The sequence below is a fragment of the Rhizopus microsporus genome, assembly GCF_002708625.1.
Source record: "Rhizopus microsporus ATCC 52813 unplaced genomic scaffold scaffold_3, whole genome shotgun sequence".
NCBI lineage: Eukaryota > Fungi > Mucoromycota > Mucoromycetes > Mucorales > Rhizopodaceae > Rhizopus > Rhizopus microsporus.
Window position 1 is genome coordinate 299,275 of NW_019671918.1, and position 21,772 is coordinate 321,046.

General features: G+C 37.2%; 8 protein-coding genes across 8 annotated transcripts; 6 read left to right on the forward strand and 2 right to left on the reverse strand.

The window, feature by feature from the left end:
* Positions 1–5,671: 5,671 nt before the first annotated feature.
* Positions 5,672–10,315, forward strand: RHIMIDRAFT_311306 (ABC transporter G family protein; the record flags this gene model as incomplete). The annotated part of the gene is made up of 4 exons (XM_023614720.1): positions 5,672–5,908; positions 5,982–6,184; positions 6,265–7,672; positions 7,725–10,315. Exons 1-4 carry the CDS (start codon positions 5,779–5,781, stop codon positions 10,313–10,315), a joined length of 4,332 nt encoding a protein of 1,443 aa, XP_023468894.1. The 5' UTR covers positions 5,672–5,778.
* Positions 10,316–10,606: 291 nt separating this feature from the next.
* On the reverse strand, positions 10,607–11,003 carry RHIMIDRAFT_234550 (ubiquinol-cytochrome c oxidoreductase; the record flags this gene model as incomplete). Its single annotated transcript, XM_023608180.1, has 3 exons — positions 10,607–10,819; positions 10,879–10,909; positions 10,969–11,003. 3 exons carry the CDS (start codon positions 11,001–11,003, stop codon positions 10,607–10,609), a joined length of 279 nt encoding a protein of 92 aa, XP_023468895.1.
* Positions 11,004–11,958: 955 nt separating this feature from the next.
* RHIMIDRAFT_271681 (uncharacterized protein) lies at positions 11,959–13,615 on the forward strand. The gene is made up of 4 exons (XM_023612265.1): positions 11,959–12,249; positions 12,303–12,380; positions 12,466–13,314; positions 13,368–13,615. Exons 1-4 carry the CDS (start codon positions 12,148–12,150, stop codon positions 13,479–13,481), a joined length of 1,143 nt encoding a protein of 380 aa, XP_023468896.1. The 5' UTR covers positions 11,959–12,147; the 3' UTR covers positions 13,482–13,615.
* A 448-nt stretch (positions 13,616–14,063) lies between these two features.
* RHIMIDRAFT_271682 (phosophoadenylyl-sulfate reductase) lies at positions 14,064–15,022 on the forward strand. The gene has a single exon (XM_023612266.1). The coding sequence runs from the start codon at positions 14,080–14,082 to the stop codon at positions 14,905–14,907; it is 828 nt and encodes a 275-aa protein (XP_023468897.1). The 5' UTR covers positions 14,064–14,079; the 3' UTR covers positions 14,908–15,022.
* Positions 15,023–15,290: 268 nt separating this feature from the next.
* Positions 15,291–16,471, forward strand: RHIMIDRAFT_271683 (ras-domain-containing protein). Its single transcript, XM_023612267.1, has 6 exons — positions 15,291–15,517; positions 15,590–15,651; positions 15,711–15,783; positions 15,849–15,967; positions 16,019–16,147; positions 16,203–16,471. The coding sequence occupies exons 1-6, from the start codon at positions 15,388–15,390 to the stop codon at positions 16,308–16,310; spliced, it is 621 nt and encodes a 206-aa protein (XP_023468898.1). The 5' UTR covers positions 15,291–15,387; the 3' UTR covers positions 16,311–16,471.
* A 699-nt stretch (positions 16,472–17,170) lies between these two features.
* RHIMIDRAFT_234554 (uncharacterized protein) lies at positions 17,171–18,037 on the forward strand (the record flags this gene model as incomplete). Its single annotated transcript, XM_023608181.1, has 3 exons — positions 17,171–17,342; positions 17,401–17,939; positions 18,002–18,037. 3 exons carry the CDS (start codon positions 17,171–17,173, stop codon positions 18,035–18,037), a joined length of 747 nt encoding a protein of 248 aa, XP_023468899.1.
* On the forward strand, positions 17,900–18,896 carry RHIMIDRAFT_85599 (uncharacterized protein). The gene is made up of 3 exons (XM_023615792.1): positions 17,900–17,934; positions 18,002–18,088; positions 18,210–18,896. The coding sequence occupies exon 3, from the start codon at positions 18,306–18,308 to the stop codon at positions 18,861–18,863; it is 558 nt and encodes a 185-aa protein (XP_023468900.1). The 5' UTR covers positions 17,900–17,934; positions 18,002–18,088; positions 18,210–18,305; the 3' UTR covers positions 18,864–18,896.
* A 33-nt stretch (positions 18,897–18,929) lies between these two features.
* Positions 18,930–21,104, reverse strand: RHIMIDRAFT_248397 (alpha-galactosidase; the record flags this gene model as incomplete). The annotated part of the gene is made up of 1 exon (XM_023610514.1): positions 18,930–21,104. The coding sequence occupies one exon, from the start codon at positions 21,102–21,104 to the stop codon at positions 18,930–18,932; it is 2,175 nt and encodes a 724-aa protein (XP_023468901.1).
* Positions 21,105–21,772: the final 668 nt, after the last annotated feature.

Genomic DNA, 21,772 nt, shown 5'->3' on the forward strand with positions numbered 1-21,772 from the left:
GATTATATTTGAACGAGAGTCTTGCGGGAGAGAATTAGTGTTGTCAGTATGACTATTTATCATATAAAAGTAGAATGACCTGCCTAATACAGGACTGTTGTGAGCCTTACAAGCAAAAAGTTCTCTTACAAAAAGTATAAGGGTAATACTAGAGGCACTGCAAAAAGGCACTGTAAAATCCAAAAAAAGGTAATGTCCCCAGATTGCAAAATGCTCTTTTGAAAGCAAACTGAAGACTGTTCAAGCTAAATGCTTCATGTAATTCGATTTATACGTGAATGCTACAACTCAAAGTGGCATATAATTTATAAAGTATACTTTTAACAGTAGCTTTGTTTATGCCCTACCACTCTTTATAGGTTTTATATCAGCAGCCATAGTTTATAGTAATAGATTGAGGATATTTATACACTGCTCATAATATGTTGTCTACTTTGCTTTAAAAAGTAAGAAAATTGGATTTACATTGTAAGTAGAGCCTTTGGTCGTATAACATATATATAGTCTCTTTTACCTGATAATTTTTGGATATTTTCTACCAAATCAATAGAATCGTACTATTCACTCGTAGTATTACATCTTGTTTCATAAAGCAAAAGCTTTGATATACTCTAACTTTGCGCTCAATCTATTGACAATAGTTGTCCAGCAGTTGAGTGTTTTATTGTGGTATTTAAATGTTTTTGCACTCACTAGGTCTATTCTAACTAATTTTACTGTAGCTTGGGCTCTTGTGAGCTTCTCAGTGTTAAGTTGATCAACTATGTGTAATAAGGGTGTGGCTGTATTCATTGGGCATTAGTACAGATCTGGTGCTGTGCATATATTCAATGTTTAGCTTAAGTGCTTTAGAAAAAGTATTTATTTTAAATATAAATGAAGACAATCATAAAAGTCATTTCAAAAAACATATTTATTTATTAAAGGTTATTCTCAAAAGACAATGTTTTGTACCAAAGAAAACCTAAAAAAGAAGAAAAAAAAGGTCAGCAACGATGCCAAAAGATTTCTAAGGTTCTGATTGCTGCTGTAATGACATTCTTCAGGCCGACCATTGACCATCAGAACAAAGGCCAGGCGCTCATAAAAACCATCATACCATCAAATACCAAGCAGCCTGCAATGGCCCACAGTAGCAGACGTATCGTTGGGGTATGCATTAGCTGAGCCTTGTCAATTGTCAATTAGCTTATGTACCTCTTTGCGCCAGCCGGACAGCAGGAAGTGTCATCAACAATCTGCCACAGCTGTGATTTCAGATAACTGGCTCCCAACTAACTATTAGCCCCCTATAAAGGCTCCAATCGAATGCCCATAACTCTCCTTTTGGCTGCCTGAAAGCCTCCAGTTGAGTGATAAAACGAACGACCTTTGTCAGTCCACGACACATGTTGATCATCATAGAAAGAGATTGCATAGAGGTCCTTGAACACACAATCATCGCCTTGATGAGTAAGTTTTATAAAAAAAAAAACCTAAATTGACCAAAGAGAACAACCAAAGAGAACAATCAAAGAGAACAATCAAAAAGAATAAAAGAAAAAAAAAAAAAAAAAAAAAAAAAAAAAAAAAAAAAAAAAGAGGGAAAGAAAGGGATGAGAGCAAATTTCTCGCTTTTTATGCCCTTTTATTAGTTATGTAAAGTTATTGTTTTCTATCTGGGTAAGATTTACGCTCACACTTTTGTTTATTTCCTAAGTATTTCATGACTTTTAAAAGTTTGGCCTATCTTCTTTGTACTTTTTATATTCATTCATGTAATCGTTTGTACATATATATTTTGATGGGATTGTACACCTCTATATTTATATAGCAAAAAGACTAAAAGTCAATAAATTCCATGCATCCATTGTTTATATCACACGTCCTTGGGCTTATTTCCTAGCCTTGGTCACACATTATTTGTATGACTCTGTCAAATCCTTTTTTGCTAGTAAAGATTAGATAAATACTATTTTTTTTTAGTAATTGTTATAAAGTAATAATATTGTATAAAGAAATGAAGCAAGTTATGTATAATCAAAATAACGCTGCCACCAAAAATGGCAATAACAAATGATAGACGCGTTCCGAAATCCCATTAACCCATGAAAAAAATAATAGCTTTACTTTGAGCAAGTCTAGACACAGGCATCAGGGGAAGGTAAGGATATGCGTTATGCATCTTCAAATAGGTCATAGCAGATGAAGCGATGACTTCTATATACTCTAAATATCGCAATACACGCTGTTATCTGCGGTTTATCCGTTCTCGTATCTATCATCATGACGCCTCTAGATCAATTAATAAGCATCATATTTATATATAATTCATGGTATAAGCTTTACAAGGGACATAGCAGTCTTTGACCTTTCGGAGGTCCGCATCGCCTAATGAAGTAAATAATCATAATGCCGATATCCTGTTCATCCTCCTTTTCCTGGTATTCACATTGCTCTGTGAATGTGATGTATTAGCCTGCAAGTACTAGCAGTGTTTGATTGCTGAAAGTGATGAAATAATTGATTCTGTTTATTTCCAGAAACTCATGGTCACTAAACACAAGCACAGTTTCATATGGTTTTTCTTACTGAAATTTGATTTTATCTCTATGATTTCCTTGCGACTGAAGATGTAGCAAAGAACCCTTTGTCAAACGTTTCCAGCTGCGCTGGAATAATGGGAGAACAAAAGACAGTTGAAAAAACTACCAGTCAAGCGGGATTACATGCTTCGTCAACACAAGTTTTACAACATTTTATCTTTGCTATTACTGAGCATTGAAACTTAAATAGATAATCTCTAAGACGGAATAGCTGAAATTGAAAGCCTCGAAGGAGAAAGAATTTAGTTGGAACAAAGTGGGAAATCGCCCGGATTTATTAAACACTTGATCAAAACACGGGGATCTCAACGCTATATTCCTGTCCTATATCATCCTGAGAGCAGTGATCCATGCCTCAATCAATCAAGCAGACAGACTGCCGCTGAGTATTTCTATATCTAGCTGTACTCACCTGATCCAGTGGATGGACTAGCTCTAGACCAACTTCTGATACGCCTACCAGAGTTCCTATACTTTACGGAAGATTAGCACGATGCTCTGTTCACCTCGATAATCATAGAAGATATTATATTTTATGTAGTTTAATATTGAAATATGCATATACAACCATATCAATATGATAATGGAACTATGAAGTGATCAAAGAAGTACAAAGGTCGAATTCTTTTCATCACATTGCATGTTAGTTCAAGACGAAGATGAGTTTAGTACAGCACGTGTATTACTTTACAAGAATAAATGTTGTTAACATCTAGTGAATTATATTATATGACGCGTCATCAGCTACTACAGACTAGAGATACCATGAATCAGTGTTGTGGGCATAATATAGGATATTATGCTAATATCTAAGATGATTTTGACTTGGGTATGAAATATATATCAACTATGCTACCTCGAAGGGTGTAATTTTTTTGATATAAACCTAGAAATAGGACAAATGATGCCATCTGATACCAAGAGACTTCGTTATACAGATATCAGGACGTTTTACGGATGGAATGATAGAATTTTCCTTAGATTCAAGAGTTATGGCATTCATCCAACGTAAATAGCGCCCCTGGACAGGATTGTTAAAGAGGCCAGACAAGAACGGCTCAATGAACCGTGAGCAGGTCTCAGCCTTATTGGCATCTTAATGTACAGCAGCCCTGAGTAGTTTCTGAATTTAACCACAACTAGCCTTGACAAACTTTTGCTCTGTAGTTTGGGGGAGTATTACCTTTTTTGGATTTTGCAGTGCTCCTAGTATTAACCAAGTATAATTAGTTTGAATGTATACACGCTGCAGTTGAATATAGTCCAAAATAATACTGGTTTATCTTCTACTTTAGTTTGGTTTAAACTAGCTTAATGTATGTAAATAAAGAATCTTCATCATCAAATGTTCGCACAGTGATAGAAAAATGATAATTTCAGACAACAAATGAGACAACAGAATAATAATAAAGGAGACCCACAAGAAACAAAAGAAATGAAATATAAAAGAAATGACTAGTAAATCAGTTATTTACATTGATATTAAATACTTACATTATAAAGAAGGAGATTTATAAGAGAAAAAAAGAGACAAAAAAATGAGTAAACTCATAAAGAGATGATTAATATCTTACCCGAAGTGTATCCTGGGTTGGGCTGGAGATAACAAGCCCGCAAAGAGCAAGAAAAGAAGAGAAAAGAAACAAGAAAGAGCAAAAATAGAAGTGAGCAAGAAAGGGAAGGTGGAGCCAAGTTTGGTTCTTACCAAACTACTTCCAGCTAGAACCGGATTAGTTTCGACGGACGATCTATAATACTGCATATCAGCTTCTTACAATGATATAACGTACATTAGAGTTAGCTGCTCTTACTTTTTGGTCCAAAAAAGAAAAGAAAAAGAAACCAAGATCAGGCTATTTAAACAAGGTCTCTAACAACTTTCTCAGTTACGTGTTTTTTATAAGTACTTATCACATTTATCTTATATATCTCAAAGATACCAAGAAAGGATTGATAACCAACTAAAGTGTAATTGCTATTGGTTTTAAGTTGTGTGTGAATAATTACTTTGAAACATTTACTATATAAAACGATATGTACCTGAGATTATCCAAAAGTCTTACATAAGCTTACACTTGAGACATATTAATGTATATAATGGTATCTAATCATCAAGATTATTGTTGTATGTCTCATACCGATGGTTATTTGCCCCAGACATTATTCAATGCATCATTAAAAATTAGCGGTTACTTGATGTCATAGCACTTGTTACCTATTGTGTACAGTGATCGAGATACAAAGTTGACCATTATCACGCAAAATGATTTGGCAAGCTTATCCCGTTCTCGGTGAAAGTTCCCTCGTGTACAAGCACCATTCAAGTATCAGCTGGTTTGCAGTGCAGAATATAAATACATCTACTTTTGATATCATTGATAACATCAGCAAATACAAGCATCGGAAAATCTAAAGCTTCAAACTATGTGCCTGCTATGCATAAAACCAGAGCACCTTGTGAATATAGCAAGCGCCAAAGCGAACGCCAACAACCATTTTATTAACCGGCCATATATGCATTAGTGACATATATTCCATTACTAGTATTCGTGAAAATAGATTTTCAGGAAAGATAGATAAGTCTGCGAGCACATAAAGGTGTATTTTCATAGCTTAAATAGTAAATTCTATTTCTCTGTGACTAGCCGTGTCATGTAAATTTGCCATTTACCAGCAATTTGGTTGCGATAAAAATAGCACATAGAGCGCGATGCTACAAACAATCCATAACATATCGTGCTTAACTGTGATAGATATACTTGTGTGTAATAGAAAACTACAATGGCAATTAACTGTCTTTTTAGTGTGATATACTGGTACCATTCTATAGAGATTCTGCTCTCCTCACGAATTGTTCATTCAATAGTACATAATAGTAATATTATCTTTTGCATGATATTTGAAGAATAAATGTTTCAAAATAAATGCTAGGCTAAGACTTGTAAAAAGAAAAGATGATTTCGGCAGAATTGCTAAATTCTGATAGAATGCATACACTAATATCCCTTCTTTGTTTTTATTAGACATCTCTGTAATGCATTTTCTTCTTTCACGCGTGCTCCATCAGACCAATTCTGCCGAGTGGAGAATTTAAAGTTTTCCTATAAATGATATATATATTCGTCTTTTCTCTTCCTCCCTCTCTCTTTGTTTTACAATCCTTTTTTCTTTAGGACAAGAGAATAGTTTCGACATGGAAAGACTCTTGCATGGGAATAAAAGTAGCAACAGCTGCACATCGTCTGTTAGTATAACCATTGATCAATCCTTTGACAAAAAAGATGCACTTGGCGAACCAAACTTTGATCAGATCAACTTTGAAGGTTTGAGAGATGAGGAGCATGTAAACGAGTGAACCTCTTTTTGTAGAGCTAAATGAAACACCTCCTTGTGTAGTGGCCAAATCTCGATGTAATAAATTATCTCTCGAATTAAAAGCGGCAATACAGAAGGTATCGGTATTAGAAGCGGAGAAGGGTCAAACTGGTGTGAATGACTTCAACCTAGATGAATTTTTACACGGCATCTGTCGGGAATTGGGAGAAAACAGTAAAAAGACCAAGCGTTTGGGAGTTTTATGGCAAGACCTTCATGTTGAGGTACATTTATTCCCCTATCATGTCACAGAGGGAGATAAAATAGGACAAAGTAATTACTGATTCTGAAGGGCTTAATATAGGGAAAGGATGCTAAATTGTTTACTATTCCAACCATTTTGAACAGTATCACGTCATTATTCAAAATTTGGAGAATATTTAAAAGAAATAAATCAGCTACGGTCATCTTGGATCGTTTGACTGGATGCTGTCGAGACGGAGAAATGTTGCTTGTTCTAGGGCGTCCTGGGTCTGGCTGCAGTACATTTCTAAAGGTCATTGCTAACTTGCGTAAACAGTATACCCGGATTGAAGGTGATATCAGTTACGGTGGAATTGATAGCAAAACATTCCTGAAACGATATAGAGGACAGGTCTGCTATAATGGAGAAGAGGATCAACACTATTCGATGTTGACAACCAAGCAAACACTTGAGTTTGCTTTAAAAACAAAAACGCCAGGACAACGTGCTCGGGAACAAACAAAATCTGATTTTGTTAATCGTATTCTCTATTTGCTTGGCAACATGCTGGGTTTAACTAGACAGTTAGACACTATGGTCGGAAACGCGTCTTTAGGTGGTCTTTCCGGTGGAGAACGCAAACGTCTTTCGATTGCCGAGCAGATGACGACACATTGCACCATCAACTGCTGGGATTGTTCTACACGTGGACTTGATGCTGCCTCTGCCTTAGATTATGTTCGCTCGCTTCGTTTAATGACAGACATATTCAGTATTACTACTATTGCAACTCTTTATCAAGCTTCAAATAGCATTTATAATTTGTTTGACAAAGTTCTGGTTTTGGATAAAGGATACTGTATCTATTACGGACCAGCCAACTCAGCCAAATCATACTTTGAATCACTTGGCTTCTGTTGCCCCTCACGTAAATCGATACCAGAATTCCTGACAGGCCTTTGCAACATTGCTGAAAGGGAAGTCAGGCCTGGTTTTGAATCAATTGTACCTAGGCATCCATCTGAATTCCAAGAACACTACTACAGGTCAGCGATATATCAGCTCATGATGGATGATTTGAGTGACTACAAGGAAACGATCCAAAAAGAGAATAAAGCCTCTGTGTTTGAGCATACAGTAAGAGAAGAGCACCAGAAATATGCACCCAAAAGGTTTCCTTATATTGCTTCATTCTTTCAACAAGTAAAGGCTTTGACCATTCGGCATCATCATCTACTTGCTAGCGATAAAAAAACTCTTTTTTTCCGGTATGGTATGATCGTTTTACAGGCCATCGTTAATGCCGGCTGCTTCTTCAAGCTACCCTTGACACCTCATGGAGCATTCTCTCGCGGAGGTGCACTCTTTTCTTGTATTTTATGTAACACGTTTATTTCTCAGACAGAGTTGTTGAACTTTATGGTCGGTCGACCTGTTCTAGAAAAGCACAGACAGTACGCACTCTATAGTCCATCTGCCTTTTATATTGCCCAAGTCATTACAGATATCCCTTATGTACTTTTTCAAGGTAAGACTAGCATACGCTTGTCAAACTGTCTTTCCTAATCTGGGCATTCTAGTTTTCTTGTTCGAGTGCTGTACATACTTTACGATTGGGCTCAGCTTATCCTTCAGTCAAATATCGACCTTCTTTGTTGGACTATTTGTACTCAACATGAGCATGAATGGATTTTTCCGGTTTTCTAGCACAATTACATCCAGTTTCTTTGTAGCGTCACAACTATCTAGCTTCAACTTGATTGGAAACTGCGCATACACTGGATACACGCTTGCGTACAATAAGATGCGTCCATGGTTTACTTGGGTGTATTATCAGGATCCACTTAGCTACACTTACAAGATGCTCATATCTAATGAAATGAGCGGTCAAATCTTCTCTTGTGAAGGAACCAGGGAATCCGTACCTTATGGATCAGGCTATGATGACTGGAGATACAAAGTTTGCTCAATGAAAGGCGCTAAACCGGGGATACCTTACGTCCGTGGTGATGATTACCTACTGGAAGCGTTTGATTACAAGACGAGCGACAAGTGGTTTCCTACCTTTGTCATCATCATTGGAATATTTTTATTTTACACTTTGAACATTATTATAACGATGGAACTGGGAGGAAAGAATCGATCAGGTCACTTGACCAAGCTGTATCTTCCTGGAACGGCTCCTGGAAGAAACCGGAAAACAAAATGTATTTGCAGATTTGCCTGTCAATGCGGTAATAGTGCAGCAGATAGCATAAAACAGGCATCTACCGATACAATATTTTCTTGGCAGAATGTCAATTATACGTTGCAGATGGGCGAATCCTCTCTTCAGTTGCTAAATGATGTCTGCGGTGTTGCCAAGCCAGGACAATTAACAGCAATTATGGGATCATCAGGCGCTGGAAAGACGGTCTTGTTGGATGTTCTGGCCCGTCGAAAGACGGCTGGTGAAGTTAAAGGCCGTGTTTATCTTAACAGTGATATTCTACTGGACGACTTTGAACGAATCACTGGGTATTGCGAGCAGATTGATATGCATCAACCCAAGGTGACCGTACGTGAAGCGCTTCGGTTCTCTGCTTGCCTGCGTCAACCTGCTGACGTTTCAAAAGAAGAAAAATACGACTATGTAGAGCAAATCGTTGAACTCTTAGAGCTGGAGGATATAGCTGATGCCCAAATTGGAGAAGTAGAGACAGGATATGGTATATCTCTTGAAGAACGGAAGCGATTGTCAATCGGCATAGAACTCGTGAGCAAGCCTCAGTTGCTCTTTTTGGATGAACCTACATCTGGTCTTGATGCTCAGAGCTCGTACAACATAATTCGATTCATCCGTAAACTAGCAGATGCAGGTTGGCCTGTGCTCTGTTCAATACATCAGCCTTCTTTAATGCTGTTTGAGCAGTTTGACCACATACTGTTGCTCGTACGCGGCGGCCGCACCGCCTACTTTGGTGAAATTGGACAAGACGCACGTACAATGATTAATTACTTTGAGCGACATGGAGCACCTAGATGCTTACCTGACACAAATCCTGCAGAATACATCCTCGACGTGATCGGTGCTGGCACATCTGTAAAGGCAGCAGGGCAGGATTGGGCAGACATCTGGCAAAGATCGGATGAGGCCAAAGCGCTGAACACTGAACTCGACGAGATTCATGCTTGTGCTAACAAGTGTCAAACTCGCAAGACACAAAAGTATGCTACTTCATTCTTAACACAGCTTCGCCTTGTCCTCGGACGAATGTCGACCGTCTATTGGCGTTCACCTGACTATAATATCGGTCGATTTATAAACCTAATGGCCACCTCTTTAGCTTGTGGGTTCACTTTTTGGAAACTTGGCAACTCGATATCAGATTTATTCTACAAGGCATTTGCTCTCTTTATCACGTTCATCATGGCCCTGACGCTAATTATTCTAGCTCAACTCAAGTTTATGGGTGAGCGTCTCTATTTCCGTCGTGAATATGCGTCAGGATACTATGGATGGCTACCATTTGGTATTTCGGTCATTCTTGTAGAGATCCCTTATGTCCTTGTCCTTGTCACTGCGTATATGTGTGGGTTTTACTGGTCAGCGGGTATGACCAATACAGCAGAAAGCTGTGCCTACTTTTTTGCTATCCTTCTTGTCCTTGTGTGTTGGGCCATTACTATTGGCTTTGCAATTGCTGCTGCTGTCGAACTGCCAATGACAGCTGCCATGATCAATCCTGTGCTCATCTCCATCCTTATCTCCTTTTGTGGACTGATGCAAACCGCTCCCTCTATGCCTCAGGTTTGGAAATCTTGGATGTATTGGGTCAATCCTTTTCATTACTACGTAGAAGGGTTAGCCGTGAACGAACTGGAAAAACTCAAGGTGGAATGTGCCGAGGATGATCTTCTCAGGTTTTTCCCTCCACCAAATCAGACTTGCGGTGAATATACTAAAGGCTTCTTATCCCTAGCGACTGGTTATATCGTCAATCCAGAGGCTACTCAACCTGAACTTTGCAGCTACTGTGCTTACTCATCAGGAGCCGAGTATTATGAAACAAACATGGAGTGGAGCGCAGATAACAAGTGGAGAAACCTGAGTATATTGGGTTTCTTTGTTGTTTTGAACATTGTCATGTTCTTATTTGCTGTATATTTGAAGAGAAAAGGAAGACGGTAATCAGTCGCAGCCAATTTTACACATTGTTATTCATGATATGAACATTTAATAAAACATGGCCTCTCTCCCTCACGCACACACACACACATAGATATGTACATGTATATATATATGTATGTATATACTCTTTCTCCTCTTTCTCACAACTTGTAATCCTCCTTCATATCTCTATATTTATATATCTTCTATAAAGTGTGCACTATATTCTTTTTTTATTTTTTGTCCTCTTTTCTATACAAAGACAACATCAATGCTGATAAAGTTGTGTCTTTTATTGTGTTGATTTAACATTTAATGAGAGCCTTCAGCAGCGTGACCAGCCTTGGATTGAAGATAGGCGTGTCTCTTCTTGGCAGAAGTGTAAATGTAATAGCCGAGACCAAAAGCGACACCAATATAAGGAACTTGAGAAGTGACACGACGAGCAGTGTTGAAAACGGCAGCACGGGCAGCTCCAGCAAAAGGTCTTTGTTCAAAGGGGGACAAGATGTAAGTGACAACACCCTAAAGAATCATAAAGTCAGCATGAAATGTCGCATTGATGAATATGATTGTTAATTTACTCTTTGAGTAGGTCCACCCATGTTTCCCCACCTAATAAAAAAAACCTTTTGAGTTTACTGCAGGAATGTGTATGTAATTGTTGATCTTACCATCCCATATAAGTCTTTGCAGCACCTCCACCCATTTTTATAATTTATTGCAACTACAGAAAATGAGAAAAATGAGAAAATGGAAGAATTGATGTACTTGTAAAAACTCACTTGATAGTCTGAGGAAAAAAAAAAAGAAAGAATATAGGCCCCTAGCAAACAATTTTTCTTACACAGCGGAAATTCAATCTTTATTCCAAAATCAATGAGTGCTTTAATATTTGCACTCACTTAAATCACCCCAGAATTTTTTGATTGGATAAAATAATGATGACGTTAGTATTTTCTTTTCGAATCAGAATAAAATACTTACAAGTACAAAAGGCCAAAGCAACTGGATGTTTAATAGTGCTAGTTAAAGCACTCTATTAAATGCAGCATTCCTTAATCTAATATTACAGTTATTATTAACATAATCTGCAAGAATCGATCGAATGTTCAATGCTGCGTTGATGTCTTGGTTCCAGACCTATCGTTGGATGGAGTTGACAGTATTAAACGGGTCTTAGGAGCCACCACACTCTCGACTCTTCGAAATTTGAATAGCAGTGGTTATTACTATATTTAGTAATAATATTTCTTATAGAAATGTCTACTCGAATATACTATTTTTCAGTAATGATTAATCTCGCTTATATGTGCGCAAAGGTATTGATGTTAAAGAGTATATTCGAGTAGACATTTCTATAAGAAATATTATTACTAAATATAGTAATAACCACTGCTATTCAAATTTCGAAGAGTCGAGAGTGTGGTGGCCCCTAAGAAAACGATTAGATTATTAAGAATAAAGATGCAAATGCTTGGAAATGTGATTATGCCCTACAACCAATGAGAGCATACCGTGAATTCTGTAAGAATCATCGTTCAACAGATTGCGTGAGTAGAGTGAGTAGATTGTACCCTTTTTTTATTATTACTACAAATATCTTCTATGATCCTCTGCTTTTTCTTTCTTTATGGGTTCACGAATTAAAACATACATACAGAAAACTACAAAAAGTATGAATATTTATATTCATATATCATTATATTTAACTAACAATGCAATAAGTTGTCAGTAAAAATTGAACCCATCAAAAGTCACACAACTCACATACTTCCTCGCTTACTCTTTCCTGCAACAATCTTCATATTTCACTGCAATTTCGGTTCTTTTATTTTTGACAGTTATCTTTCATGTCTAATGAATCTGAAAATAAGCATGTCTGGCAAAAGCCTTACAACATGAGAGAGAATCTTGAAGGATCAGTTCAATGCTTAGATGTAACATTAAATACTGTAAGATCGATGCTCAAAGGATCCTATAATGTTGCTAATCATTGACGATTTAGTTACAGTCCACTATTTCAACACTTGGATCAACAATCGATTCGTTTAATGGTCCATGTGAATTGATTAAATATAAAAGAGTAAAATATATATATATATATATATATATATATATACATAACAGTTGGACCGTAATTGACAGTTTTTCTCTCTCTCTCTTTTTAGCACTCTGAGCTTCTTTTAGAGAGCGATGTTGAGCATGCACGACAGTTTATTACACCGAGTCTTATACCAGAAATGGAAAAGCGTTTGTCAGAGATACGTCTGTATATACTAAAGCAAGAGAATGAAGAGAAGGATTTATCACTTCAGTTAAAGAAGCAGAAAATGGCACTGGAAGACCTGATCAATGAGTTAGAAAGGGAAGAAAAAAGAGCAACAGAATCGAAAGCGATATCTAGTACACATGGATCATCAGCCAATCAGCCTGAAGAGCTTGAAAGAGAGATCAAAAAGTTGATGGAGACAATAAGTGAAAGAGATCAACTCTGCTTTAGAGAGGAAATGGAGGTTGAAGAAATTCAACGAGAGATAGGTGAAAAGCAAGCAAAGGGTAGCAAGATGCATGAGAACAGACATAAAATAGAATTGGAGAATGAATTGATAAGGTTAGAAAATACTTTGAATGCAAAGAAAACAGCATATGAAGAAAAGGAAAGAAGTGCAGAATTAACCGCGCAATCAAATGTTGTAAATGTGGGTTCAATCTCACAATATCAGCATCAATTAGAATACGTGCAGAGTATTATGAGTAAATTGGAACATATTAAGCCTACATCATCAACAATAGAGGACTGCAAGAGAGAGTGTAAGGTATATCTTGAAGCATTAGAAGTAGAGAAATCATCAAGAAGTGAACCAAAAGGAATAGAACAAAATGAAATTTACATTCAGCAGATAAATAAGCTCTGTAAGGCTTTATTGCATTATGGATATGCCAAGACAGCGGCTCGAGTACTAGAACTGATATCAATGAACTCGAATGAATGTATACCAATTGATACATTGAAGCGAGTAAGTTCAATAATGACTGACATATAGAGATTGATTTCTTATGTATTCAATAGGAATTCCCCTCTGTTACTGAAAAGAGACATCATTTGTCAGATGTTGTGCAATTATTAATCAAGGCCAACATCATAGAATTAAATGGAAATCTACTAAGGCTATCCAAGAAATAATAGTCATTAATAGACATGACGTTCAAATGTATTTATTGATATCCTATCAACCAATAGTAATGCTTTCCCATTCGACATCATCTTCAATATAATAAAGCCCAATCAAAAGATATTGACTCTTAACAAGATGGCCCTCACACGTAAGCCCAATAATTAAATATTACGAATATTGCGTTTATCAATTGGATGAAAAGATAAGATAAGCCCGCGTAAAATAGAATCTGTACGACCCATTAAAGAGAAAAGAAGGGCAGATGACATAACGCATTTCAAGGATTATTAAGAAATGGGAGGGGGAAAGTAAAAAAGCAGAGAGCTGAGTAATCAACATACAAAACAAATGGATAGGATAACGTCTTGTTGACGATGATAACTCATTAATTTCGCCATTTCAGCTTAATATAATTGGCTAAATTGTTCATCTCAGTATAAGTTTTAGTTTCCTAAAATGGGCTTGAAGTGGGTTAAGAGCACATAGAAAGAGTGAGATCGAAAGGACAAAAGAGCAGAGTTTTGTTTTATATAAAAAGAGAGAGAGAAAGTGGCGACTCTTTTCTTTTTCTTTCTTTATTCTCTCTCATTTTTTATATACAAACAAATGCCTTCTTCTACTTTTACAACCAAGATTCAATCTGGCAAGGATTTGTCTCCTGAAAGACTTGAACAATTGAATCATTATCTTTCTACACTCGAACCAAAGGAAATACTCGAGTGGGCTATTGATTGTTTACCTAATCTCTATCAGACAACTGCATTTGGCTTAACTGGCCTTGCTACCTTGGATATGATCAACAAGATCAGCATCGATCGTAATCAATCACATATCGTACCTCTCATCTTCTTGGACACACTTTATCATTTTAAAGAAACACTGGATGTTGCCAAGCGTTGTGAAGAAACATACTCGGTCCCTTTAAAGACATTCAAACCAATGAATTGCAATACATCCATTGATTTTGAAAGAGAATATGGTCAAAAGCTTTGGGAAACAGATGAAGATGCCTATGACTATCTTGTTAAAGTAGAACCAGCGCGTCGAGCCTATGAGGAACTCAATGTCAAATCTGTCATCACTGGTCGTCGTCGTAGTCAAAAAGGTGACCGTGAAGCAATTCCTATTCTCGAGGTTGACTCTACTGGTCTAATCAAACTCAATCCACTTGCATACTGGGATTTCCAACAAGTCTGGTCTTATATTCGTGCTAATGAAGTTCCATACAATGCATTAGTAGATCAAGGCTACAGATCTATTGGTGATTGGCATTCCACAAAGGCCCCTGTCAATGGCGACGAACGTTCTGGCCGTTGGTCTGATAAACAAAAGACTGAATGTGGTCTTCATAAAGACTATTTCAAAATGCGTGCTGCCTTTATGGCCTCTAAAAAGAAGAGAGAACAACAACAGCAAAGTATGATTGCTGCTTAAAGAGATATATACGTCATATTTTATATTCATTTGTATCGCATTCTTTTCTCATTATTTCTTCTAAAAAAGAAGAGCTCCGTGTACATAGAACTTTTAATAAAATATTCAAATTAACCATTTTATATTTCAATTGTACTCTAATGATTATATACTTGTCAACTCGTATATGATTTGTTTATACAGGTTGTTTAACAAAGCGCATACAAAAAAGTCACATCATTTCACTTGGTATAGTATTAGCTTTATATAAAAAGTATTAATAAGCTATGTCAAATGCACACAGCATCACCATCATCATCATTATCATCCCTTCACTTCTCTTTAACTGAACTATCCTCATTTACATTATACGCTTAAATATTCATCCGAGAATGACCTCTCAAGTGACGTAGCTATCACGTGAATCAAGGAAGAGGAAGAAGAGGCGAATTACAATAATTTTATATTTGTCTACACTATTATTATTATCATTATAAAGCAATGTCTCAACAACAAATTCCTACTTTAAAACTGTTACTTATTGGTAATTCCAACGTTGGAAAGAGTTCACTACTGTTACGGTTCACAGACGATACTTTCTTACCACAAGAAGAGGTATCTGCAACTATTGGTATAGCTTTTATTTATTATTTATGCATAAAAAAATACTCATTACTGAACCCTTTTTGAATGTCGAATTTAGGTGTTGATTTTAAAGTAAGCATGATGGAAGTCAATGGTAAAACATACAAACTGACTATTTGGGTATTAAAGAAGCCATTGCTTATATACCATGATATAACTAATAAAGGGTGATTCAATAGGATACTGCTGGACAAGAAAGGTTTAGGACCTTAACGTCATCTTATTATCGTGGAGCTCAAGGTGTTATATTAGGTATTTGATTTCATATAATATATATACACATATATGTATATACTAATGAGAATATGTATTACAAGTGTATGATGTTAGCAATCGAGAGACATTTGATGCGCTTAGTAATTGGTGGAATGAGGTCAATACGTATTGTTCAACACCTGACGTAGTAAAGATGATTGTTGGAAATAAAGTGGATAAGGTACACATGAACATGTGATTATTAAAAGGTGTTAATTCTATTGTTCATTAGGAATCTGCTAGAGTTGTATCTTATGAAGAAGGGCTAAACTTTGCAAGAAAGTTACAAACACTCTTTGTTGAGTGTAGTGCAAAGACAAAGGTTGGCGTAAGACAAGCATTTGAAGAATTAGTAGAAAAGGTAAAAACAGAAGAATATTATGCAGAAAGAACAAAGTGTGACTTTTTTGGATTAGATTATAGAAACGCCTAGTCTATGGCAGAAGAATATAGCACCTAATTCAAGTGTTCGAATAGAACAAGAGAATAAACAAGATGCTGGTTATGATTACTGCGCTTGCTAAAAGAAGCGTTTTCCCCCTTTTTTATATATATATATTTGATAATAAATAAGGCAGTTTTATATTACAATATGTAAACAATTAAGCATTACTTTAATTTTTGATCTCTTTTTTCTTTACTATAAATGTGTTTATGTATGTGTGCGTGAGTGTGTCAATAAGGGCTATCCGCAGCTGTCAATAATTAAAATAAATAATGCTTCCCCCTCTTTTTGATGCGAAGCACGCAAACACATATTTTCTTTCTTTTTTATGCAACAAGGAGCTACTCTCTAAATATATGACAGAAAATAGTATGTTCCCAAAAAGGTAACAATGGCACATTTTTTTCAAATGTTTTCTCCCCTGATCTTGTAACATTGATGCTGGGAATAGATCAAAGCTTGTTTTATAGTTGAACAAGGAGTAAGAAGTAACAAATATTGTGCATACGTGTGTATAAGTTTGTAAATAAAAATAAAATAAGGGGCAATAGAACAGTTTGTGTCAAAAAATTAAAACGATTTTATGGCATACTTTATGCTTTAGGGAGTATAGTCATCACGTCTAGACGCACACGCACAGATATACCATTCTCTCGAGAAATCCCTTTTCTATTTTATTTTTTAATTTTACTATTATGTCTTTATCGTTCGTTTTTTCCATGGCAGCTGTTTCTAAGGAACCAAATATATCTTCCTCCTGCATATCTCCGCTCGGAAATGCAAATGTATATAAATATCTATAATCATCTTCTCTTTACTTCTCTAGTGTCTTTCTTTTATATATATATATATTGTTACTTTTCTCTCATAGAAAAAAGTTACACTCGTTCCAAGACATAGTATACATTGCTCCTTCTTTTTTTTTTTCTATAATAAATTATGCCTATAACAGAAACATTTCATGGATTTATTGAAACAACGACAGACACCTTACTCATATTCGAAGCTTGTCGACAGGGCATTCTACCTAAGATCAATCGAAGGCTACAAGAAAGAGAAAGGGGTGCAGTAAAGTCCGGGACCGTCTTTGTCTTTGATGAAAAAGAGTCAGGTACATCGAAAATAATCACAGAGCCAAGGAAATATAGATATTAAACTTTTAAACACAGGCATCAAGCGATGGACTGATGGCCTTGTCTGGAGTCCATCACGTATTTTAGGGAATTTTTTAATCTATCGAGAACTTGATGGCCGCGAACTATTAGACGAAAAAGCCTCAAACCTGTCGTCCATGTCCAACAACCGTCTCTACGCAGATGAATACAAGACAAGCGACCGAGAACGAGCCCTGGTGGGTTCATTAACAGATACTTACAAGTTCAAGAAGGGTGGACTGATAAAAAAGACTCTCAGCATACAAGTGAACGGTTCTTCTCAGCACTTGATTAGTTATTACACAAAAGAGGATGTGCTCAACGGTAAATTAGCGACGCCTTCTTCTATCCCCGAAATCGCTTCAGTCCAGATTTCTCCTGATTTGTTTATGCAACAGAATTTTCGAATTCCTCTGTCCTTGGAGTATCCAGAACCTTTTAACAAGCGACTTTCTATCTCCTCTAATGATTCCTCGGCAGTATCCCGAAGAAGATCATCTGTTTTCTACATGGAAAGCTCCCATCCTTACATGGACGCCTATTCAGGATGTATGGTACATAGGGAGTAAAATAGAACAAAATTATTAACTTTTTTTTTTAATTTTACCATTCTCAGATTATTCGCGAAGACGTGTGTCCTCAGGAGACCTAGACCCTTCATCTAGAAAAATACATCGATCATATTATGACAATACTAATAAAGGTACATTTTCGTCTTGTGCTTATCATATAATCTGTCATCTAACTCTTCTTTCCCTTTTCCTCCTTCCCTCCTTCCCTCTTTCTCCCTCTTCTTCTTTTTTTCTATTATATGCCACATTTAGATGCGTCTACCCCAAGTAGAGCAAGTTCAAAATCTCATGTAACTCCATTTTTCAATTATAAAGATTCTAGGCAAGTGATATAATATATTCTCCATAATGCCTGACACTTATTTTCTTTATAGCCCACATATGACAACAGCAGCATCCACAAATATAGTATCGCCTACCCTTTCGTCCTTTCAATGCTCATCCATGTATCATCCAACGCATGAACTTAATTTTACGGAAGGTGCACAATTTACAGCTACTGCTAATACTACAACTACAACAACAAGTACTACTAGTCCTCCTAATAATACCCATACTAATACTATAACAACAACTAATACCAACAAGAACAATACGCAATCCATGGCATTTTCTCCTCATAAAGAAGATAACATGTATGCCCCTCAACTTACGCCGCAATCTACTTCATCATGGTTTCAATTACCAAAATATAACCTCTCTCCAAAGCTATCTGACAGCACATGCTATTATAGCCATCACCACAGCCACAATCAACATAAAAAGTCTCCGCCAAAACAAACAGTCCATGCAGAATCTATTCCCGGTTCTAATATACGCAACTTTATATCTTTCAAAACAATAGATAGTATGCCATTAGAATCACATCATCCTCAGCAAGCTTATTTTTCATCCAGAGCAAGATAATATTTATTAAAAATAAAGTGTTTCTACTATTGTATGACTAAGGCATAATTAATAAAGAGGGAGAGTTTATTGAATCTTTATCTGTAACAGGATGACCACGCTACTATACGCCTTTGAAGTTAAATAAGGTAACGGGAGCCCCTTAGCCATAAGAGAACTCCCTGTCATATCGCCCGTGAAAACAGGAACAAAAGGGTTGTCTTCCCAGATCTGAACGTGATAGACGCACAATTTCTTCAAATTTCTTAACCGAATAGGGCCAATTGGTAACCAGAACGGACTAGACTCTCTGAATGCCAAGACAACTGAGGCATTTCCTTCTCCAGCTGTTGTTTGAGTGATGACAGGTTGAGTTTTGTTTGAATCTGGAGGAACCAGAAATTCCAAGTCTCCCTTTTGTTGAATGGGCCTTATTGTCTTGTACAGCTCAATCCAGCCTCGATAGAGTTCAAGTTCAGCCTCACTTAGCTTTGTCAAGTCGGAGCCAATACCTAAAGCCCCCATAAAGGACACGTGGAAGCGGTAGGAAATGGGGAAAATGCAATACACATCGTCGTTTGGCATATCAGTTACCCAACAGCTCATCATATTTGGAGGCATCACAAATGAAGCACCGTACTGTATCTTGAGCCGTGCATCTGGTCTAGTGTTATCGCTTGGCCAGCACAAGTTAGTTATTTTGAGCATAGACAAATCTGCGCGTCCTCCTCCAGAGGCACATGTCTCGATCCGCAAGTGTTTAAACTCTTGCTTCAGCTTTTCCATCATAGAATGTACAAACCTGGGATGCATAATCCACGATACGACTCCATCTCCGTTTGCCTCAGAGATTGGCCGATTCATGTCCCACTTGATAAAGTCTATGTTAGCCCTTTTTATGATATCACGCATACGCTTTAAAATATATTCCCGCACATCTTTTCGAGTGATATTTAACACAAGCTGGTTTCTTTCCAAATGGCGTGGTCGCTCTGTGTAATGGTAGACCCAGTCAGGATGTTGACGGTACAAATCAGAATCAGGATTGACCATCTCGGGCTCAAACCATAAACCGAACTTCATACCCAGTTTGTGTACGTGGTCTGACAGAGGTTTGAGACCTTCGGGGAACTTGGTTTGATCCACATACCAATCTCCTAAGCCAGCGTCGTCCAAGTGTCTTCCTTTGAACCAACCATCATCCAAAACAAAGAGCTCAGCGCCCAATTTGGCTGCTTTGGATGCCATGTCCATCTGGTTTTTAATGTTGACACCAAACCCACAGGCTTCCCAACCGTTGTACAAGACAGGCGAGAGAATGTTCTCTTCGCTTAAATGTTGTTCTCTTTCTCTACGTATATGGCGAGTAAGCCTTCTACGTGCTCCAGAGAGGCCATCCGGCGCGAAACCGGCAACAAAGAGAGGAAGAGCCAGTTTGCTATTGACTTTGATCTTGGGCTCTCTATCATGCCAGCCGCCTATAATCCTCGTTTTGCTCTCTATATCTGTAGATATTTCTATAGACCAGTTTCCGCTCCATCCAAGCGTTCCAAAATAAACCTCACAGTCTGTATGTTCACCATCCTTGGCATGATCCCTGATTGCAAAATAAGGGTATGCTTGTGCAGAAGGTATGCCTCGGACAGAGTTAAGGACGTGCGACGTTCCTGGTTTCATCGAGTGTGTCTGAACCTGCATTTCACTCGACCAAGCGCCTGCCAACGTCACCAGCTCTCGATGCGTTCCATGAGCAGGAGGACCCAGATGCCAGGCTGCTGTTTGCGACTTGGTAAAATAAAAACATTTTTCAGGGTCATTGGTGCCAGACAAAATAGCGCCGCGAATAATCATATCGTTTTCAATGTCAAGTATGTATTCTAATTCAATTTTTAAGTAGTCATAAACACGATCTACTAGAGTGATTGTGAGTGTGTATTGATCCAAGGTGCTGCTATGATATATAAGGTCGAGTTCCTTGGTGCCATTTGCAAAAATAGCTCTCAGTAGGTCAGGCCCGTATCGTAGGCCACCAAAGAAAGGACATTCCTCGCGGGCTGAGGTAATAGCAGGATCTTGTGAACTTCGTTCCTTTTCTAATTCTGCTGGTAATTCAACATCCTGCATAGTAACCAGCCGTGGTCCCCAATGTAAGTTGAGTAATACATTTTCAACAATACCAATAACATAGGTAGAGTTATTTGTCACCAAGAACCATTGGTTTTTTGAGGGATGGCGGGAAATGCCTGGGTAGAGTATTTTCATTCCAAGAGTCTTTAGCGTAAAAAAGAAGAAGAGACTGCATAATGATATTTCTATAATTGGAAATAGTTGTTCTATTTTTGCATTATTTATGGGTAGGACTGCCTTCTTTTTTGAAAGAACCTTTTAAAGCAAGGGATGAGTCGTATTGCGTCTTTCGGCTCTCCCAAAGGCGCTCTTTTGACTTTAACCATCTTCTTGGGAGTGTCCATTTGTTTAGAAAAAGATTTGCCTGCGGCTGACTTGATCCGCCTTAATGTTTTCCATTCCTGGGCTGTGGTAGTACAGAACAGTCAGGTTGTTAGTCCTTAAGAGGTGTTTTGTAACAGCTGACAAAAGTAGAGGAGAAGTAGAGGATAGCGTGTTACTTTGTGAGTAATTTTAGATATTAGTATAAATATAAGCAGTGACTCGCAATTGTGAAGTTTGTGAATAGTGTATTTTCTGCTGGCAATGAACAAACTAACACTGTGTATGAGAAATAAAGTGTTTGTGCAAAAGATAAAAAAAAGCTTTTGTAACGAAACTATTGAAAAAGAAAGTAATTGACTGCTTTCCTTTTACTTGTGAAGCAGTCGAATTTGACAGATGTAATATGATAATTACTTCGTCATCTGCTTCACCATTTGACGAAACTACACGTAAAAGATCAATTAATGTTTTCAAAAAAA

Coding starts and splice junctions, on each gene's coding strand:
- RHIMIDRAFT_271681 (XM_023612265.1), top strand. CDS start 12,148: ATGTCTAATGAATCTGAAAATAAGCATGTCTGGCAAAAGCCTTACAAC. Junction 12,381..12,465: donor AATTGATTAAATATAAAAGA/GTAAAATATATA, acceptor CTCTCTTTTTAG/CACTCTGAGCTTCTTTTAGA. Junction 13,315..13,367: donor CAATTGATACATTGAAGCGA/GTAAGTTCAATA, acceptor TGTATTCAATAG/GAATTCCCCTCTGTTACTGA.
- RHIMIDRAFT_271682 (XM_023612266.1), top strand. CDS start 14,080: ATGCCTTCTTCTACTTTTACAACCAAGATTCAATCTGGCAAGGATTTG.
- RHIMIDRAFT_271683 (XM_023612267.1), top strand. CDS start 15,388: ATGTCTCAACAACAAATTCCTACTTTAAAACTGTTACTTATTGGTAAT. Junction 15,518..15,589: donor AGAGGTATCTGCAACTATTG/GTATAGCTTTTA, acceptor TGTCGAATTTAG/GTGTTGATTTTAAAGTAAGC. Junction 15,652..15,710: donor CATACAAACTGACTATTTGG/GTATTAAAGAAG, acceptor GTGATTCAATAG/GATACTGCTGGACAAGAAAG.
- RHIMIDRAFT_85599 (XM_023615792.1), top strand. CDS start 18,306: ATGCCTGACACTTATTTTCTTTATAGCCCACATATGACAACAGCAGCA.